At 47.1% G+C, this 19548-nt stretch overlaps 1 protein-coding gene across 1 annotated transcript in view; it reads right to left on the bottom strand.

Moving 5' to 3' along the window:
• Positions 1 to 19548, bottom strand: part of NBEAL1 (neurobeachin like 1) — a gene marked incomplete at its 5' end in the record, with an annotated part of 169294 nt that overhangs the window by 52605 nt on the left and 97141 nt on the right. Inside the window, 8 exons of the mRNA XM_088465841.1 lie at positions 7082 to 7191; positions 10040 to 10129; positions 11644 to 11760; positions 13024 to 13121; positions 13672 to 13789; positions 13870 to 13979; positions 18096 to 18226; positions 18435 to 18575. Coding sequence (XP_088321967.1) covers positions 7082 to 7191; positions 10040 to 10129; positions 11644 to 11760; positions 13024 to 13121; positions 13672 to 13789; positions 13870 to 13979; positions 18096 to 18226; positions 18435 to 18575 — 915 coding nt within the window. The remainder of the gene's footprint in view (positions 1 to 7081; positions 7192 to 10039; positions 10130 to 11643; positions 11761 to 13023; positions 13122 to 13671; positions 13790 to 13869; positions 13980 to 18095; positions 18227 to 18434; positions 18576 to 19548) is intronic.

The raw sequence follows: 19548 nt of genomic DNA on the forward strand, positions 1-19548 counted from the left end.
ATGGTGGAGAAACAATTAGCTGCAGTATATCGGAGGTGGAAGCACTTCAAAGAGGGTAAAACGCGAGTGACTGACAAAACGCGTTTCTTAGGAGACCATCCGACGCGGTTACAGATGTCAGTATTGTCAAAGTTGCGGAAATGTCGCAAGATGACAGAAGGTAATTTTACGCAAACTTTCGGCCTCACTTGTCATCTCATTCCAACGGGTTCAGCATATTGTGACAAAGGAACTGACAATACATCACGTGTGCCAGGTGGGTACCCAGGAATCTCACAGAAGAACAGATGTGACAAAGGAACTGACAATGCATCACGTGTGCCAGGTGGGTACCCAGGAATCTCACAGAGGAGCAGATGTGACAAAGGAACTGACAATGCATCACGTGTGCCAGGTGGGTACCCAGGAATCTCACAGAAGAACAGATGTGACAAAGGAACTGACAATGCATCACGTGTGCCAGGTGGGTACCCAGGAATCTCACAGAAGAACAGATGTGACAAAGGAACTGACAATGCATCACGTGTGCCAGGTGGGTACCCAGGAATCTCACAGAGGAACAGATGTGACAAAGGAACTGGCAATGCATCACGTGTGCCAGGTGGGTACCCGGAACTCTCACAGAGGAGCAGATGTGACAAAGGAACTGGCAATGCATCACGTGTGCCAGGTGGGTACCCGGAACTCTCACAGAAGAGCAGATGTGACAAAGGAACTGGCAATGCATCACGTGTGCCAGGTGGGTACCCGGAACTCTCACAGAAGAGCAGATGTGACAAAGGAACTGACAATACATCACGTGTGTGCCAGGTGGGTACCCGGAACTCTCACAGAGGAGCAAATGTGACAAAGGAACTGACAATGCATCACGTGTGTGCCAGGTGGGTACCCGGAACTCTCACAGAAGAGCAGATGTGACAAAGGAACTGACAATGCATCACGTGTGCCAGGTGGGTACCCGGAACTCTCACAGAAGAGCAGATGTGACAAAGGAACTGACAATGCATCACGTGTGCCAGGTGGGTACCCAGGAATCTCACAGAGGAGCAGATGTGACAAAGGAACTGACAATACATCACGTGTGCCAGGTGGGTACCCGGAACTCTCACAGAAGAGCAGATGTGACAAAGGAACTGACAATGCATCACGTGTGCCAGGTGGGTACCCAGGAATCTCACAGAGGAGCAGATGTGACAAAGGAACTGACAATGCATCATGTGTGTGCCAGGTGGGTACCCGGAGATCTCACAGAGGAGCAGATGTGACAAAGGAACTGACAATGCATCACGTGTGCCAGGTGGGTACCCGGAGATCTCACAGAAGAGCAGATGTGACAAAGGAACTGACAATGCATCATGTGTGTGCCAGGTGGGTACCCGGAACTCTCACAGAAGAGCAGATGTGACAAAGGAACTGACAATGCATCACGTGTGTGCCAGGTGGGCACCCAGAACCCTCACAGAGGAGCAGCTGTGACAAAGGAACTGGCAATGCATCGAGTGTGTGCCAGGTGGGCACCCAGGAATCTCACAGAGGAGCAAATGTGACAAAGGAACTGACAATGCATCACGTGTGCCAGGTGGGCACCCACAGATCTCACAGAAGGGCAGATGCGACGACGAGTTGAATCATAAGAACAGAGGGCCTGATTCAGAGCCGCTCGTAAGCGGCCGCTCGCTCGCTCCGAGCGATTTTCGCACATCTGCGCATGCTTATGGGTCGTAATGCGTATGCGCCAACCAGTCATTGCGGTCGGAAATCGTGCGCTTGCAAAACAGCGAGGGGCTGCTAATTTGAGTGACAGAATGAGGCGTTTGTGGGTGGTAACAGGGGAAGGTGCTTGAAAACGGGGAGTGGTGATCTGAACGCAGGCGTGCCTAATGGTCAAAACGGGCGTTTAATGGGTGTGCATGATTAACAAAGCAGCGTCATCGACCACGTCACTTGGTTGTCTTTTAGCCTGAACTGCAGTTCAGACGCCTTTCGATGTACTCGATTAATCTAATAAATAGCGGAGATGACGTATGATGCGAATGGCCAGGTGGCGTCTTTACAAAATAGCGAGCGCATGTTTTGCTCGCTCAGACATAGAGGCGTCAACAGACCGCAAAGAGCGAGCGCTCAATTTAAATAGCCGGACCCTTTTTTTGAACGACCGTTTGCAAATAGCGTCCGGCTCTGAATCAGGCCCACAGTTAGAATGTCGGAGAGGATACCAGATTTCCTGAGATCGATTGTGACGTGTGACTACTCATGGATTTGTCATTATGATTCAGAATCAACAACAGTAAAGTGTATGGAAACAAGCGAAATCACCTCCACCCAAAAAATTCTGTGTGATTCCTTCGGCGTGTAAAGTCATGCTTCTGCTGTTCTTTGATGGCACGGTATGATCCTACAGCGCTGGGTTCTCCATGGACAGATAATTAATGGTGACCACTATGCAAACGTCCTGAAAACCGATTTGCGTGGAGCCATGAGGAAGAAAAGACCACATTTGCTAAAGAAACAGTGGTTTTTGCTCCAAGACAATGACCGACCACATGTTGCTGCTGTTGCAATGGCACCACTGACTGAAATGAATGGGACAGCGCTGGAACACCCTCCATATAGCCCGGACTCGGTGCCCTGTGATTTCTGGGCATTCCAAATCTGAAAAAACAACCAATGCGAAAAGAAGTTCTCAACAGACCAAGTTAAAATTTAAGAGTTCTGGTAGACTTACTGCTTGACTTCTTTTCTTCGAGGGCCATAGGGTCCACAGGAATACCAGGGGGAAATGTGGTTGGAGTGATCCAGGCACCAAACAGTTAAGCTTTCAGCTCCCAGGATGTCTCTGGTCCTCCTCCACATATATCCCGCCCCTGGCCACAGGCATTCAGTGGCACCACGTCGAAACGCCCACGATGGCCCCACAGACTGAGCTGTTGCCGTGTTTGGAACAGGGAGATCAGCTGTGTGTACACCTGAGAGATAGTCATACGTAACCATTGAGCCAGAGTTTATTTGTTAGATGGCCAGCCTCGTTTGTGAAAATCATACATTACAAAAAGACAATCTGATTTTCTAAGAGAGTTTGTACGATCCACATAGATACGGAGAGCACGAACCACATCTAGGGAGGCTTCACCTACAGAAAGGTCTGGAGAATGGAATGCTGGAACCACAATCTCTTAATTCACATGAAAACAGGACACTACCTTAGGACACTACCTTACCACCCGTGTACGGAGGACAGCTCTATCCTGGTGAAAAATCAAAAAGAGCGCTGCCAAATCAGAGACTCTGCGTGCAGAAGAGATAGCGAGGAGAAAAAGTGTCTTCACTGTAAACCAGAGGTTCAAATGGGAGAGCAAGTAGCCCCTTTGGAACCAAAGACAAAGGGTGGCTGATCTCGGAGAACACCCTGAAAAAAAGTTCTAACATCCGGAAGCGAAGCGATCCTTCGCTAGACCCAAACTGACCCAGCCTGGAGAAAACAAGTACCTGGGAAACCATAAAAAATTATGGTAGACTTACCTTGATAACTCTTTTTCTTCGAGGTCCATAGGGTCCACAGGGATACAATGGGGTAATGTGGTTGGAGAGATCCAAACACCGAAAGCTTTCAGCTCCCATGATGCACTGGGTCCTCCTCCATATATACCCCACCCCTAGCCACAGGCCTTCAGTTGCGTAACCAAGCCTTAAGGTAGGAGAAGGAAGAACAATCATACACCAGAAACACTCTCAGACAAGATAAGGGAATCCTTGACCGAAAGAAAAAATAACCCAACGAAGCCAGGGGCGTCAGGGTAGGTGCCCTGTGGACCCTATGGACCTCGAAGTCTACCATAACTCTAATTTTCTTCTTCAGGGTCACCATGGGGATGTCCTAAAGCAGTTCCCCTGGGGTGGGGGATGCTCCTGAGCAGAAAGGAGAACTCGTTGCCAAAAGGAAGCATCCTGAGAGAGGCAAAACTGTCAAAGGCATAAAACCTAAGAAAAGTGTGGACAGAAAACCACATGGCAGCCTTGCACAATTGTGCAACAGAGGCCCCACGGCTAAATGCCCACAATGGCCCTACAGACCGAGTAGAATGTGCTGTCACCGTGCTTGGGACAGGGAGATCAGCCTGTGTGTACACCTGAGAGATAGTCATACGTAGCCATCGAGCCAGGGTCTGCTTGTTATATGGTTTTCACAAACGAGGATGGCCAGCTAATACAAAAAGAGCATCTGATTTTCTAACAGAGTTTGTATGCTACACATAGATACGGACAGCACGAACTACATACAGGGAGGCTTCACCTACAGAAAGGTCTGGAGTCTGAAAAGCTGGAAATACAATTTCTTCATTCACATGAAAATGGGACACTACCTTAGGAAGGTAACCCTCCCTTGTACGAAAAACAGCTCTATCCTGGTGAAAAATCAAAAATGGGGAGCGACAAGAGAGCGCTACCAAATAAAGACTCTGCGTGCAGAAGAGATAACGAGGAGAAAAAGTGTCTTCGCTGTCAACCATTTCAAGTCTACAGAGTACAGAGGTTCAAATGGGGAAACCTGTAGTCCCTTAAGAAGCAAAGACAGATCCCACGGTGCAACCGATGGGACAAAGGGAGGCTGAACTCGCAGAGCTGCCTGAAAAAAAATTCTAACATCTGCCAAAGAAGCAATCTTTCTTTGGAACCAGACTGAAAGTGCGGAAACCTGTACTCTAAATGTAGCCAGGCGGAGACCAAGGTCTAAACCAGCCTGGAGAAAGGCCAGAACCTGGGAAACCCTAAACACTTTAGGGTCATCCTTCCTACGGGAACACCACTGACCAAAGGAATTCCAAACTCTGTAATAGATGCGAGCAGAGGAAGGCTTTCGTGCCCTAAGCATTGTCTGAATCACAGAGCTAGAAAAACCCTTGGCTCTTAAGATGGAAGATTCAAGAGCCACGCCGTCAAAGCCAGATAGGTAAGTACGGATGTCAGCAGGGACCCGGCATTAGCAGATCCTGCCACAGAAGTAGAGGATACGGACTTACTATGGACAGATTCTGTATGTCGGTGAACCAATGAAGTCTGGGCCAAGCCGGGTACACCAGTATTACTGTTCCGGCTTCCCGCTTGAATTTCCTGAGAACTCTTGGGAGGCGGGAAATCGGGGGAAAGAGATATGCCAGCTTGAAGTCCCATCTTGCTGCCAGTGCGTCCACGCTTGCTGCTGATGGATCTCTTGATCTGGACCGGTACCTGGTGACCTTGTGGTTGTGATGTGACGCCATGAGATCTACTTCTAGTAGACCCCACTTGTTTACCAGGAGCTGAAACACTCGGATGGAGAGCCCACTCTCCGGCGTGTATGTCCTGACGACTTAGGAGGTCTGCTTCCCATTTGAGAACTCCTGGTATGAATATTGCAGAGATGGCCGGAATATGAGTTCTGCCCAAATCAGAATTCTTGTCACTTCCTTCATTGCTGCAAGAATTTGCATGCCTCCTTGGAGATTGAGATAAGCTATTGTAGTTTCGTTGTCGGACTGGACCTGGACCGGCGTGCCCTGGAGCAAGTCCTATGCCATGACAAGTGCTTTGTATACTGCTCGCAGTTCCAGAATGTTTATTGGCAGATGACTTTCCTGATTTGTCCATCTTCCCTGAAAGGTGTGATGACCTGTCACTGCCCCCCATCCCCGAAGCCTGGTGTCTGTTGTGAGAAATACCCAATTTGGAATCCAGAATGGACGCCCTTTTTTTAGACAGTCCTTTTTCAGCCTCCACAGGAGGGCAAGGCGAACCTCTGTAGTGAGAAGGATCCTCTGGGGCCTTATTAGATGATGCTGTCCGTTCCACCTGGAGAGAATCAATCTTTGCTGAGGCCTGGAATGGAACGGAGCATACCCCACCATGTCGAAAGTAGATACCACTGATCCCAGGACCTGCATTGCTGACAGAATGGATACCCTTCACTTGCTTAACAGCTTGCGTATCCGCAATGATAAGGTTGTAATCTTGTCATCTGGTAAAAACACTCTGTGTCTGAGAATCTAGAAATGCTCCCAGATGTACCATCTGCTGTGTTGGAGGAAGAGATGATTTTTTTCCAGTTGATAATCCAGCCATGCCTCTGTAGACAGGCTATGGTCAATTGAAGATGGTGTTGCAAAACAACTGGAGTCTGTGCCAATATCAGAAGGCTGTCCAGGGACCGGGATTGTTACCCCTGCCTGCAGTAATGACTGAATAGCCTCCAGAAGGGCCAAGGCCCTCACAGCATCTGATGGGGGATCTGTGCAAAAACACTTCTGGGGAGGATACCTCCTGAAAGTGAGGGCATACCCCTGAGAGACCACTTCTCGGACCCAGGCATCTGTTCTTGTTTGACGCCAATCATCCACAAATTGAAGTCGTCGGCCTCCCACCCTGGGAGGCGGTCAGGCCGAAGGTTTGTCGCCCTGTTTAGAAACTTGACCTTTTGTCGGCCCCGACCTCCTAGTTTGTCGCCTTGTTGTCTTGCGAAACTAGCTGATTTGGAGAGAGAATATTCCTTTGCTCTTCCCTAAGGCCTAGCCTAAAATAACCCAAAAAAAACCTATATGTCGTTGTGAACGTATTAACATTACAACCATGTCAACCTAAGTGCATGTGGGCATATTGGTTGTTAAGCCAACATCCATGACAACATTCATACAACACCCAAATAAATAGGTCACATGGCTTCTACATCTCATGGTCATTGTTGAGTAATTACGCTGTTTGGAGTGGGATCAGCGGTTTCCCGGTTCATCATCAGCTCCGCGGGGTCTCAGGTGGAGGCACAGTATAGCCCAAATCAGAGGTGAGCGATTTACTTATCCTCAGTGACCGTCCTACCTCATATACGTGTAAAAGGGTCACTGCACATCATGCATAGATAATACATGTATGTGCCCTCCTTACATTACAGCATAGTGTGATCCAAATACAAAGTTACTGCTCTTATTGCTTTGCTCCAATTCAGGACCAGCCCAGATATACTAAATTTGTCATTATTACATTAGAACACATACAATAATAATTAACCACACGATAACCAGGTCTATCTTCTACCATCTCACCCTTCACTTACTTTGGATTATTCACAGTTTGATCCTTGGTAAATGTGAAATAATTGGAAATGCTTTTATCATACGGCAGCCAGCCATGAGTCCCGATAACCAGGTTCTGGCTTATGGTCACCTAAACAGATGCAGAAATCACACGGTCAGACTGTATACAGTGATCGCAAATACGCGCCATATCGTGTATGTTACCCGCAAATGAGGACAGGGGACTCACTTTTGCAGAATGGGCTCCGCTACAGCCAATCCCCTGGCTCCTGATTACATGATTGAGGTCTTCCCTGGCACGGCGGCAGGGAGGACTATAAAAAGGAGGTGGAGCCAGCCCGTTGGTGCCTTCCTTGATACAGCGGCTCCAGGAGAAGACTGCCCCAGTACCTGTCCCGGCCCCCACGTGAATCCGGCCCCCGTATCAAGGCTGCCCCCAGCCCCCAAGTGAACCCGGTCCTGGCCCCTGCATAAAGACTTATGTGGCCCCCAGAGTTAAGACGGAAGACCAGGCAAGACACTGCTCGTGTAGCTGCACTCCCTGGCCTGTACTCGGAGGATAGACAGGTAAGTCTAAAGCTGTGAGTGCCGTGGGTAGGGGTTACATAGATGAGGTGGGGGTTAGTTCAGTGTGATGGTTGGTTTGGTGCGATTACGAATGCGGTGGCGGTGCCTATAATAATACAAACATGGTGGGGTCAAGGGGTGCCGCAGAGGGTAACACTCTGCATCAATTAATGTTGCTGGGGAGAGGAGTTCCTAAGGGTAGTCCACAGTGTATTTCACCAGCAGCTTACCCACTCTCTACCCCCAGCACTGAGTGCCCGTAACCCTCTCCTTGTCCCCCAGTACTATTCCAACATCTATCTACACTTAACTCCCCTTGCTACCCCAACTGCCACATGCCCTTACCCCCCTTTACCCCCTCCCTGCCCAACTACTCTCTGCTTCTACCCCAACTGCTGCACTTCTGCACTTAGTGGGTCATTCAGACCCGCTCGCAAGATGCGATCGCTCGCTGGTAAAAAGGGGCCGGGTATGTAAATTAAGCACTCGCACTGCGTCGCGTAAGGACGCCCACTGTGTGTTAGCGAGCTGCAGCAAAGTGCGCTCGCAAGTGTCTGAAGACGCCCCCTTGCCTCTCGCAACACACGTCATCTCCGGGAAATGTAGGATTAATCGAGACCGTGAGCCATCGGAGCTGCTCGCAGCCCTTGAGGTTGCCTTTACCTGCCGCAAGCACAGCGATCAGCGCTGGCTGAAATACATGCAGGTGACGTTTACAATGATGCTACTTTGATAATTATGCACGCCCTTTAAACGGCGTCTTGGGGGACTGACACGTCTGCGATCGCAACACCACTCCCCCGTTCACAAGCACCTTCCCCTGTTACCACCCACAAACGGCGCTGTCTGTCACTCAAAGCAGCGACCTGATAGTGGCTTACGAGCAAACAAAATCCGATCGCAAAGACTGGCTTGCGCACGCGCACTGCGAATTATACGCATGCGCAGATGGGCAAAAATCGTTCAGAGCAACCGATCGCGCCTTAGCGAACGGGTCTGAATCAGGTCCTTTAAACCCCTCTACCCCAACTACCTGCCCCCAGCACTTGCCAAGCTGCCATCCGACCCTCGCACTGTTCCAACTGCTGCCTGCCCTCACCCCTTTCTCTGCCCCCAGCAATGCGATGAAGGCAGATCATGTAATTATAGGCATTATCTGTACTGTAATATGAGTGACTTCCCATCGTGTATGTGTAGGGCATGTGGGGTGGTCTCATGTTTTATGGTGAGCTCAAAAGCATAATATGTGATGGGACCCAGAATCAGTGGAGTAGGACCCCGATTTTGCTACAGCTGGGGGTCCCTGGGACCCACAATTTTTTTCACTGAGCGCGAACACTGGTATAATACTGTATGCAAAGGTAACGAGAAGCATCGCAGGGCTGGGGAACACTGAATCTTAGGTTTGCAGTGAGATAATTCCATTATAGACAAGTGTGTAGTTCACTATATGTCTCTATAGCTCAGTTTTAGAATACGCCAAAACCTTATGTGTAGTATTATTATCATCTTAGTGTGTGCAGGTTATTATTATTATAGAGTGTGCAGGTTATTATTATAGTGTGTGCAGGTTATTATTATTATAGAGTGTGCAGGTTATTATTATTATAGTGTGTGCAGGTTATTATTATTATAGTGTGTGCAGGTTATTATTATTATAGTGTGTGCAGGTTATTATTATTATAGTGTGTGCAGGTTATTATTATTATAGTGTGTGCAGGTTGTTATTATTATAGTGTGTGCAGGTTGTTATTATTATAGTGTGTGCAGGTTGTTATTATTATAGTGTGTGCAGGTTATTATTATTATAGTGTGTGCAGGTTATTATTATTATAGTGTGTGCAGCTGTATTTATTTATATAAGGATAAGAGGGGAATATCTCCGACGCTGGAGGAGGCTAAAGCTACAATCTGAGGGATAACCTGATAAAATATGGTCTGTGACACAGACATGGGGACTAGACTGTCCCTTATTCTTCTAAATACAGATTTACTGTTCTACTGCCTGAGAAAGCAGCTAACGCCATGAAATGTGTCACAAAATAAGTGTTACACACTGGCCTACGCACACAAGATATATCTGCCAGTGTGTACCCGGCATTAGGCACAGTCTAGTCACAGACACATTTTATCAGATTATCCCCAGGATTGTCGCTCTACGCTCCTCCAGCACCAGAGATATTCCTCCCTTTCCCGCTATCCTATGGGGTCAGATGGTAATCCCGCTCCTCTCCTCTGGCTGCAGGAGTCTGCGTATCGTATTGGGCGCAGCCTGACATCCCCCATTCCCTGCAATATATATATATATATATATATATATATATATATACACTCACACATACATACATAATCAGAGGTAGCTCGCCGTCATTTCAGTAAGTGACCAATCTATAGGACTTCTAGTCACTCACCAGCACTTCCGGGCTTCCCTGAGATATGAAGGAACGTAACTGGCTCTTTGGAACGACGGCTTTTACAACTGGAATTTCATCACTAATTCCCTGGGGGGGGGAAAGAGAGAGAATTATCATCACTAATTTCCTGGGGGGGAAAGAGAGAGAATTATCATCACTAATTCCCTGGGGGGAGAGAGAATTATCATCACTAATTCCCTGGAGGGGAGAGAGAGAGAATTATCATCACTAATTCCCTGGGGGGAGAGAGAGAGAATTATCATCACTAATTCCCTGGGGGGGAAAGAGAGAGAATTATCATCACTAATTCCATGGGGGGGGAAAGAGAGAGAATTACCATCACTAATTCCCTGGGGGGAGAGAGAGAATTATCATCACTAATTCCCTGGGGGGGAGAGAGAATTATCATCACTAATTCCATGGGGGGGGAAAGAGAGAGAATTACCATCACTAATTCCCTGGGGGGAGAGAGAGAGAATTATCATCACTAATTCCCTGGGGGGGAAAGAGAGAGAATTATCATCACTAATTCCCAGGGGGGGGAGAGAGAGAATTATCATCACTAATTCCCTGGGGGGGAGAGAGAGAATTATCATCACTAATTCCCTGGGGGGGAGAGAGAATTACCATCACTAATTCCATGGGGGGGAAAGAGAGAGAATTACCATCACTAATTCCATGGGGGGGAAAGAGAGAGAATTACCATCACTAATTCCCTGGGGGGGGGAGAGAGAGAATTACCATCACTAATTCCCTGGGGGGGGAGAGAGAGAATTATCATCACTAATTCCCTGGAGGGAGAGAGAATTATCATCACTAATTCCCTGGGGGGGAGAGAGAGAAAATTATCATCACTAATTCCCTGGGGGGGAAAGAGAAAATTATCATCACTAATTCCCTGGGGGGGAAAGAGAGAGAATTATCATCACTAATTCCCTGGGGGGGAAAGAGAGAATTATCATCACTAATTCCCTAGGGGGGAGAGAGAGAGAATTATCATCACTAATTCCCTGGGGGAAAGAGAGAGAGAATTATCATCACTAATTCCCTGGAGGGGAGAGAGAGAGAATTATCATCACTAATTCCCTGGGGGGGAGAGAGAGAATTATCATCACTAATTCCCTGGGGGAAAGAGAGAGAGAATTATCATCACTAATTCCCTGGAGGGGAGAGAGAGAGAATTATCATCACTAATTCCCTGGGGGGGAGAGAGAGAATTATCATCACTAATTCCCTGGAGGGGAGAGAGAGAGAATTATCATCACTAATTCCCTGGGGGGGAGAGAGAGAATTATCATCACTAATTCCCTGGGGGGGGAGAGAGAATTATCATCACTAATTCCCTGGAGGGGAGAGAGAGAGAATTATCATCACTAATTCCCTGGGGGGGAGAGAGAGAATTATCATCACTAATTCCCTGGGGGGAGAGAGAGAATTATCATCACTAATTCCCTGGGGGGAGAGAGAGAATTATCATCACTAATTCCCGGGGGGGAGAGAGAGAGAATCTAGGGAAATAATTTATTACAGTACATACAGCACAGAAGACTAAATGCTGTCATATAATGAGACATTTCCCTGCTGTAATAAGTCACAGAGACCTTTATGAAGAATGACTTCAGCTCGGTCAGGTTTTGGAATAAGCTGAGAGTTGCGTTGTCCAGTTTGGTCTGTTTCAGTAAAGCGTCTTCTGCTGACAGCCGCAGCGGGTGAGGCTCCTGGGCGGTATTAGGGGAGAGGGAATAAAGCACAACCTTTGGTAAATCACAGTGATAGGTTTTCATTAGCATTTTATTGTTATATACTTTTATTCACAGAAGATATTTTAGAACCAATTATCTACAGAAAGGTCGTGATTCAGAGACGTGGACGCACTATGCGCTGGGAAATGAATGCGTATCTTCGCCTGTGTACAGAGTGGCTGCATCTACGCGGCGGCAGCACCGCCGCTATCCGTCCACATGTGACAGTAGCCGATATCACCGCAGGAATGCAACTGCTCCATCCCTAAGCTTAGCGGAGATCCGAAATCAGCCATACGCACACGGAACGCATATCATACAGGTGACAGCGCCCAGTTACACGCTAGGAAGCCTTTGCGTATAAGTCTGAATGGCCTGGAGTGGCTCAGAGTTGCGTAAGCTCGGCTGCAAGCACAGTGGGAAAAGTTACAGGCTAGGAGCCATCTATGTCCATCGTACCCCTAATCTGCAGGGCAGCTCCCAGCACAGACCCACACGGGAATTATCACCATCGCTAGCGCTGACAACTATGTCATTTATACAGATTCTAATCCGAGCCTGCGTGGACTGTGGAGATATATTACCGAACATGTATAATATTACTGTACATTATAATATTTCTGTACATCTATATTACTGTACATGTATAATATTACTGTACATTATAATATTTCTGTACATGTATAATATTTCTGTACATCTATATTACCGTACATGTATAATATTACTGTACATTATAATATTTCTGTACATCTATATTACCGTACATGTATAATAATACTGTACATTATAATATTTCTGTACATCTATATTACCGTACATGTATAATATTACTGTACATTATAATATTTCTGTACATCTATATTACCGTACATGTATAATATTACTGTACATTATAATATTTCTGTACATCTATATTACTGTACATGTATATTACCGTACATGTATAATATTTCTGTACATCTATATTACTGTACATCTATATTACTGTACATGTATAATATTACTGTACATGTATAATATTACTGTACATATATATTACTGTACATTAATATTACTGTACATATATATTACTGTATATGTATAATATTACTGTACATATATATTACTGTACATATATATTACTGTACATGTATAATATTACTGTACATATATATTACTGTACATGTATAATAATACTGTACATGTATAATATGCAATTTAATAAGTGATCTTAAAAATGATGGAACATGGTTATACCTTCAGCAGCTGACATGGGGTCTGCCCAAAATTATTGATCATTCCTTCTATCGCCTTCCTTTCCTTCTCATCTGATATGGCGTCCAGGTCCACAGCGCCTGATGTTACAGGTACGGAAATACAAAGCCAAGATCAGCAGAACATAACCACAAGTGCTGTAGGAAGAGGCTGTAATGAGCTGGACGCCTCTGACCTAGGCAATGACATAACGTCCAGCTGGTAATGGGAGACTGGGTGAGCATGTGTATGGGCCACGCATGACGTCTGTTACGTGTTACAGCACTTCAACTAAGAGGTTACACATAGAGCCTACACGTGACAGCAATGTCCTCATGTCAGTTAAGATTAACACTAGAATAAAAAATTTAATACCTAAAAACTACAGTATGACCAGATGGGGGCACACAGGACCTCACCCGGGCACAGCAGGAGATTACAGCTGCCCCACTCCCCAGCACTAGGGGGTAAGAGAGTTCCAGTACATTACAGCCCAGTGTCACAGGACCTCACCTGGGCACAGCGGGAGATTACAGCTGCCCCACTCCCCAGCACTGGGGGGGTAAGAGAGTTCCAGTACATTACAGCCCAGAGACATAACACATTACAGCCCATCTGATAATATAAACCATAGACACGTATGATTAGTACCTTCATAGCTACAATAATAGAAGACATTGAGCGCCTCCGCTGCAGCCGGTCCTCTCTGCTTGTAGCCAAAGATCAGATCTATCCATTCATGGAGATGAGCAGAAACAAACTCTGACTCCTAGTGACAGAAAACGCAAACTAAGTACAGAAATCAGCAGCAACCGCCATCGGGAGAGCGCAGAGGGCGAAACCACGTACCAGCGCCTTTCTATGCTTGTGGATGAAATCTTCAGGAGTTTTAGCCCATTTTGGAAGAACAACATCATTCACTCTCTCTTTGGAGATTTGTAATCTTCCCAAATCAAAGCCTGTGATTTACATATAAAAACGTTACTGAAACAAAAACACCTCTTGTCGCAGGGGAACAGTAACCTAAATATAAGAAGATGTGACGTTAGAAGGTGTGGGGATGAGAGGGGGAGGGGCCTTTGTAATATAGAATACACAGCAGCGCACATACGTTTAGTTTCATGCTACTCATGATAATATTTGCGCTCTCTCTGTAATGTCCCTGGCAGAGACGAGCTCAGCACAATGTGGACACAGAGAAAGGCTTCATGTTAAGCTGGATACATACCTAACAGATATATGTATGTCAGATGATCGCCCGTGCACACAGCACGATGTGTATATATATATCTGCAATCGACTGATCACACAGGCTGAGCCTCTGATTGGCTGCTAACAGTCCTAAGCGTACGTCCAGTGCTGAGCGTCACTACAATGCTCAGTGCTGCGCTATAAATCACCTGATCACACAGCCTGAGCCTCTGATTGGCTGCTAACAGTCCTAAGCATCACTACAATACTCAGTGCTGCGCTATAAATCACCAGATTACACAGCCTGAGCCTCTGATTGGCTGCTAACAGTCCTAAGCGTGCGTCCATTGCTGAGCGTCACTACAATACTCAGTGCTGCGCTATAAATCACCAGATCACACAGCCTGATCCTCTGATTGGCTGCTAACAGTCCTAAGCGTCACTACAATACTCAGTGCTCAGCTATAAATCACCAGATCACACAGCCTGATCCTCTGATTGGCTGCTAACAGTCCTAAGCATACGTCCAGTGCTGAGCGTCACTACAGTACTCAGTGCTGCGTTATAAATCACCAGATCACACAGTCTGAGCCTCTGATTGGCTGCTAACAGTCCTAAGCGTACGTCCAGTGCTGAGCGTCACTACAATACTCAGTGCTGCGCTATAAATCACCAGATCACACAGCCTGAGCCTCTGATTGGCTGCTAACAGTCCTAAGCGTACGGCCATTGCTGAGCGTCACTACAATACTCAGTGCTGCGCTATAAATAACCAGATCACACAGGCTGAGTCTCCGATTGGCTGCTAACAGTCCTAAGCCTACGTGCAGTGCTGAGCGTCACTACAATGCTCAGTGCTGCGCTATACATCACCAGATCACACAGGCTGAGCCTCTGATTGGCTGCTAACAGTCCTAAGCGTACGTCCAGTGCTGAGCGTCACTACAATACTCAGTGCTGCGCTATAAATTACCAGATCACACAGTCTGAGCCTCTGATTGGCTGCTAACAGTCCTATGCGTACGTCCAGCGCTGAGCGTCACTACAATACTCAGTGCTGCGCTATAAATCACCAGATCACACAGCCTGATCCTCTGATTGGCTGCTAACAGTCCTAAGCATACGTCCAGTGCTGAGCGTCACTACAATACTCAGTGCTGCGCTATAAATCACCAGATCACACACCCTGAGCCTCTGATTGGCTGCTAACAGTCCTAAGCATACGTCTAGTGCTGAGCGTCACTACAATACTCAGTGCTGCGCTATAAATTACCAGATCACACAGTCTGAGCCTCTAATTGGCTGCTAACAGTCCTATGCGTACGTCCAGTGCTGAGCGTCACTACAATACTCAGTGCTGCGCTATAAATCACCAGATCATACAGCCTGATCCTCTGATTGGCTGCTAACAGTCCTAAGCGTACGTCCAGTGCTGAGCGTCACTACAATACTCAGTGCTGCGCTATAAATCACCAGATCACACAGGCTGAGCCTCTGATTGGCTGCTAACAGTCCTAAGTGTACGTCCAGTGCTGAGCGTCACTACAATACTCAGTGCTGAGCTATAAATCACCAGATCACACAGCCTGAGCCTCTGATTGGCTGCTAACAGTCCTAAGCGTACGTCCAGTGCTGAGCGTCACTACAATACTCAGTCCTGCGCTATAAATCACCAGATCATACAGCCTGATCCTCTGATTGGCTGCTAACAGTCCTAAGCATACGTCTAGTGCTGAGCGTCACTACAATACTCAGTGCTGCGCTATAAATTACCAGATCACACAGTCTGAGCCTCTAATTGGCTGCTAACAGTCCTATGCGTACGTCCAGTGCTGAGCGTCACTACAATACTCAGTGCTGCGCTATAAATCACCAGATCAAACAGCCTGATCCTCTGATTGGCTGCTAACAGTCCTAAGCGTCACTACAATACTCAGTGCTCAGCTATAAATCACCAGATCACACAGCCTGATCCTCTGATTGGCTGCTAATAGTCCTAAGTGTACGTCCAGTGCTGAGCGTCACTACAATACTCAGAGCTGCGCTATAAATCACCAGATCACACAGCCTGATCCTCTGATTGGCTGCTAACAGTCCTAAGCGTCACTACAATACTCAGTGCTGAGCGTCACTACAATACTCAGTGCTGAGCTATAAATCACCAGATCACACAGGCTGAGCCTCTGATTGACTGCTAACAGTCCTAAGCCTACGTCCAGTGCTGAGCATCACTACAATACTCAGTGCTGCGCTATAAATCTCCAGATCACACAGCCTGATCCTCTGATTGGCTGCTAACAGTCCTAAGCGTCACTACAATACTCAGTGCTCAGCTATAAATCACCAGATCACACAGCCTGATCCTCTGATTGGCTGCTAACAGTCCTAAGCGTCACTACAATACTCAGTGCTGCGCTATAAATCACCAGATCACACAGCCTGAGCCTCTGATTGGCTGCTAACAGTCCTAAGCGTCACTACAATACTCAGTGCTCAGCTATAAATCACCAGATCACACAGCCTGATCCTCTGATTGGCTGCTAACAGTCCTAAGCGTCACTACAATACTCAGTGCTGCGCTATAAATCACCAGATCACACAGCCTGAGCCTCTGATTGACTGCTGACAGTCCTAAGCGTACGTCAGTGCTGAGCGTCACTACAATACTCAGTGCTGCGCTATACATCACCAGATCACACAGGCTGAGCCTCTGATTGGCTGCTAATAGTCCTAAGTGTACGTCCAGTGCTGAGCGTCACTACAATACTCAGTGCTGCGCTATAAATCACCAGATCAGACAGGCTGATCCTCTGATTGGCTGCTAACAGTCCTAAGCGTCACTACAATACTCAGTGCTGCGCTATAAATCACCAGATCACACAGCCTGAGCCTCTGATTGGCTGCTAACAGTCCTAAGCCTACGTCCAGTGCTGAGCGTCACTACAGTACTCAATGCTGCGCTATAAATCACCAGATCACACACCCTGAGCCTCTGATTGGCTGCTAACAGTCCTAAGCATACGTCTAGTGCTGAGCGTCACTACAATACTCAGTCCTGCGCTATAAATTACCAGATCACACAGTCTGAGCCTCTGATTGGCTGCTAACAGTCCTATGCGTACGTCCAGTGCTGAGCGTCACTACAATACTCAGTGCTGCGCTATAAATTACCAGATCACACAGTCTGAGCCTCTGATTGGCTGCTAACAGTCCTATGCGTACGTCCAGTGCTGAGCGTCACTACAATACTCAGTGCTGCGCTATACATCACCAGATAACACAGGCTGAGCCTCTGATTGGCTGCTAACAGTCCTAAGCATACGGCCAGTGCTGAGCGTCACTACAATACTCAGTGCTGCGCTATAAATCTCCAGATCACACAGCCTGAGCCTCTGATTGGCTGCTAACAGTCCTAAGCGTACGGCCAGTGCTGAGTGTCATTACAATACTCAATGCTGTGCTATAAATCACCAGATCACACAGCCTGAGCCTCTGATTGGCTGCTAACAGTCCTAAGCGTCACTACAATACTCAGTGCTGCGCTATAAATCACCAGATCACACAGCCTGAGCCTCTGATTGGCTGCTAACAGTCCTAAGCGTACGTCCAGTGCTGAGCGTCACTACAATACTCAGTGCTGCGCTATAAATCTCCAGATCACCCAGCCTGAGCCTCTGATTGGCTGCTAACAGTCCTAAGCGTCACTACAATACTCAGGGTCCCAGAATACCACATTAGAGAGGTTTATGGGAAGGAAACCCCAGAGTGATCAGTGTCGCATAGGTTCCTCTATACTGTACAGCACCTGCATTTGTTCCCTTCATAGAGATTGCAGCACATAAATTACACTGGAGCAGTGACGCGAGTATCTGGCATCGCCTTACCATTCTTATTCTCCAGGAACTCGGGGAAATAAAAGAACTCCGGAATCAGCTCCTTCACGTCATTTGGGCTGTCCATCAGGGCTTGCCACGTGGCAGGAATGGAGTGGAACTGGCGATCAGCGCAGTCAAACCTAGACGGAGGGAAAAGAAGGTGGAAATCCGCGATGGCGACACTGGGGCCGTAATGTACATTTTACATTCATCTCCGCAATCTGCAAATGGAGGAATTACCAGTAGGAATCCACATAATCCAGATTGCTGGAGGCCACCGTACCAGTGAGGCACAGCAGGGGCATGTCACCGGGACACACTCAGGGAAGAGCGGGCTATCGGGATTACCTTCCGCTCTGGAGCTGGATGTGCAGAGTAGCGAAGGGTTCCACGCGGATCAGGTAATGCATCACACCGGCGGCGTTGGAGTAGTGCGTTCCATAGTGGAAGCTGTCTATCTTCCCAGAAGGATCTTCAAAATTTTCGTACCTTTAATTCAGATTATTTTATTTAATGAGAGAACGGTCTGGGAGATGTGATCACATTATAACCTTCCAATATTATTATACGTGCTATTTCCCATTTGCAGAGTTTGAGATTTTACCTTAACTACACGGATTTTACATGGATACATATTCGGTTTGGCGCAGTAAACACAGGAAGCACCAGTTGTACTTGAGTAGTTGTATGTATGTATGTGTCCGTATATATGGGCGTGTGTGTGTGTGTGTGTGTGTATATGTATGTATGTATGTATGTATGTGTGTGTGTGTGTATGTGTGTATGTATGTGTCCGTATATATGGGCGTGTGTGTGTATGTATGTATGTGTGTGTGTATGTGTGTGTGTATGCATCCGTATATATGGGCGTGTGTTTGTGTATGTATGTGTGTATGTATGTGTGCGGCCGTATATATGGGCGTGTGTGTGTGTGTGTATGTATGAATTTATGTGTGTGTTTGTATGTATCTGCAGAAATGGAGGAAAACCTGCTCTAGTATAGGAAGGAAATTAAGGGCCTGATGCAGCAGTTCTGAACGCAGATTCCCGATGTTCCGATGCGCATGTGCAGAACGGGTATGCGATTCCGCTCACAGACTGTCTCTGATTGACAGTCTGCTGCCATTTGTGGGCAGGGAGGGGGCAGCAATGGCCTCCGTTCCCCTTTACGAGCAGCTTTGAAGCTGAATCAGGCCCTAAGGCCAATATAAAAATAAAAGTGCCCTGCACCCTACAGGTGGCGTATAACTGTACCAGTGATGCCGGAGTCCCTCTCAGGGTGAAGGTGAAGGGCAGAAGTCAGCTACTTTACAACAGAACATATCTGAGCACTAAGAGTAATTATGTTATTCTGGGGACAGATTGTACCGAGCAGTAAAGTCGCTCTTCTGTCTGTACTGTGGACTTACAGATTGTACCGAGCAGTAAAGTCACTCCTCTGCCTGTACTGGGGACAGATTGT

This window comes from Taudactylus pleione, unplaced genomic scaffold (genome assembly GCF_031769625.1).
Source record: "Taudactylus pleione unplaced genomic scaffold, aTauple2 ptg002175l, whole genome shotgun sequence".
NCBI classification, from domain to species: Eukaryota; Metazoa; Chordata; class Amphibia; order Anura; family Myobatrachidae; genus Taudactylus; species Taudactylus pleione.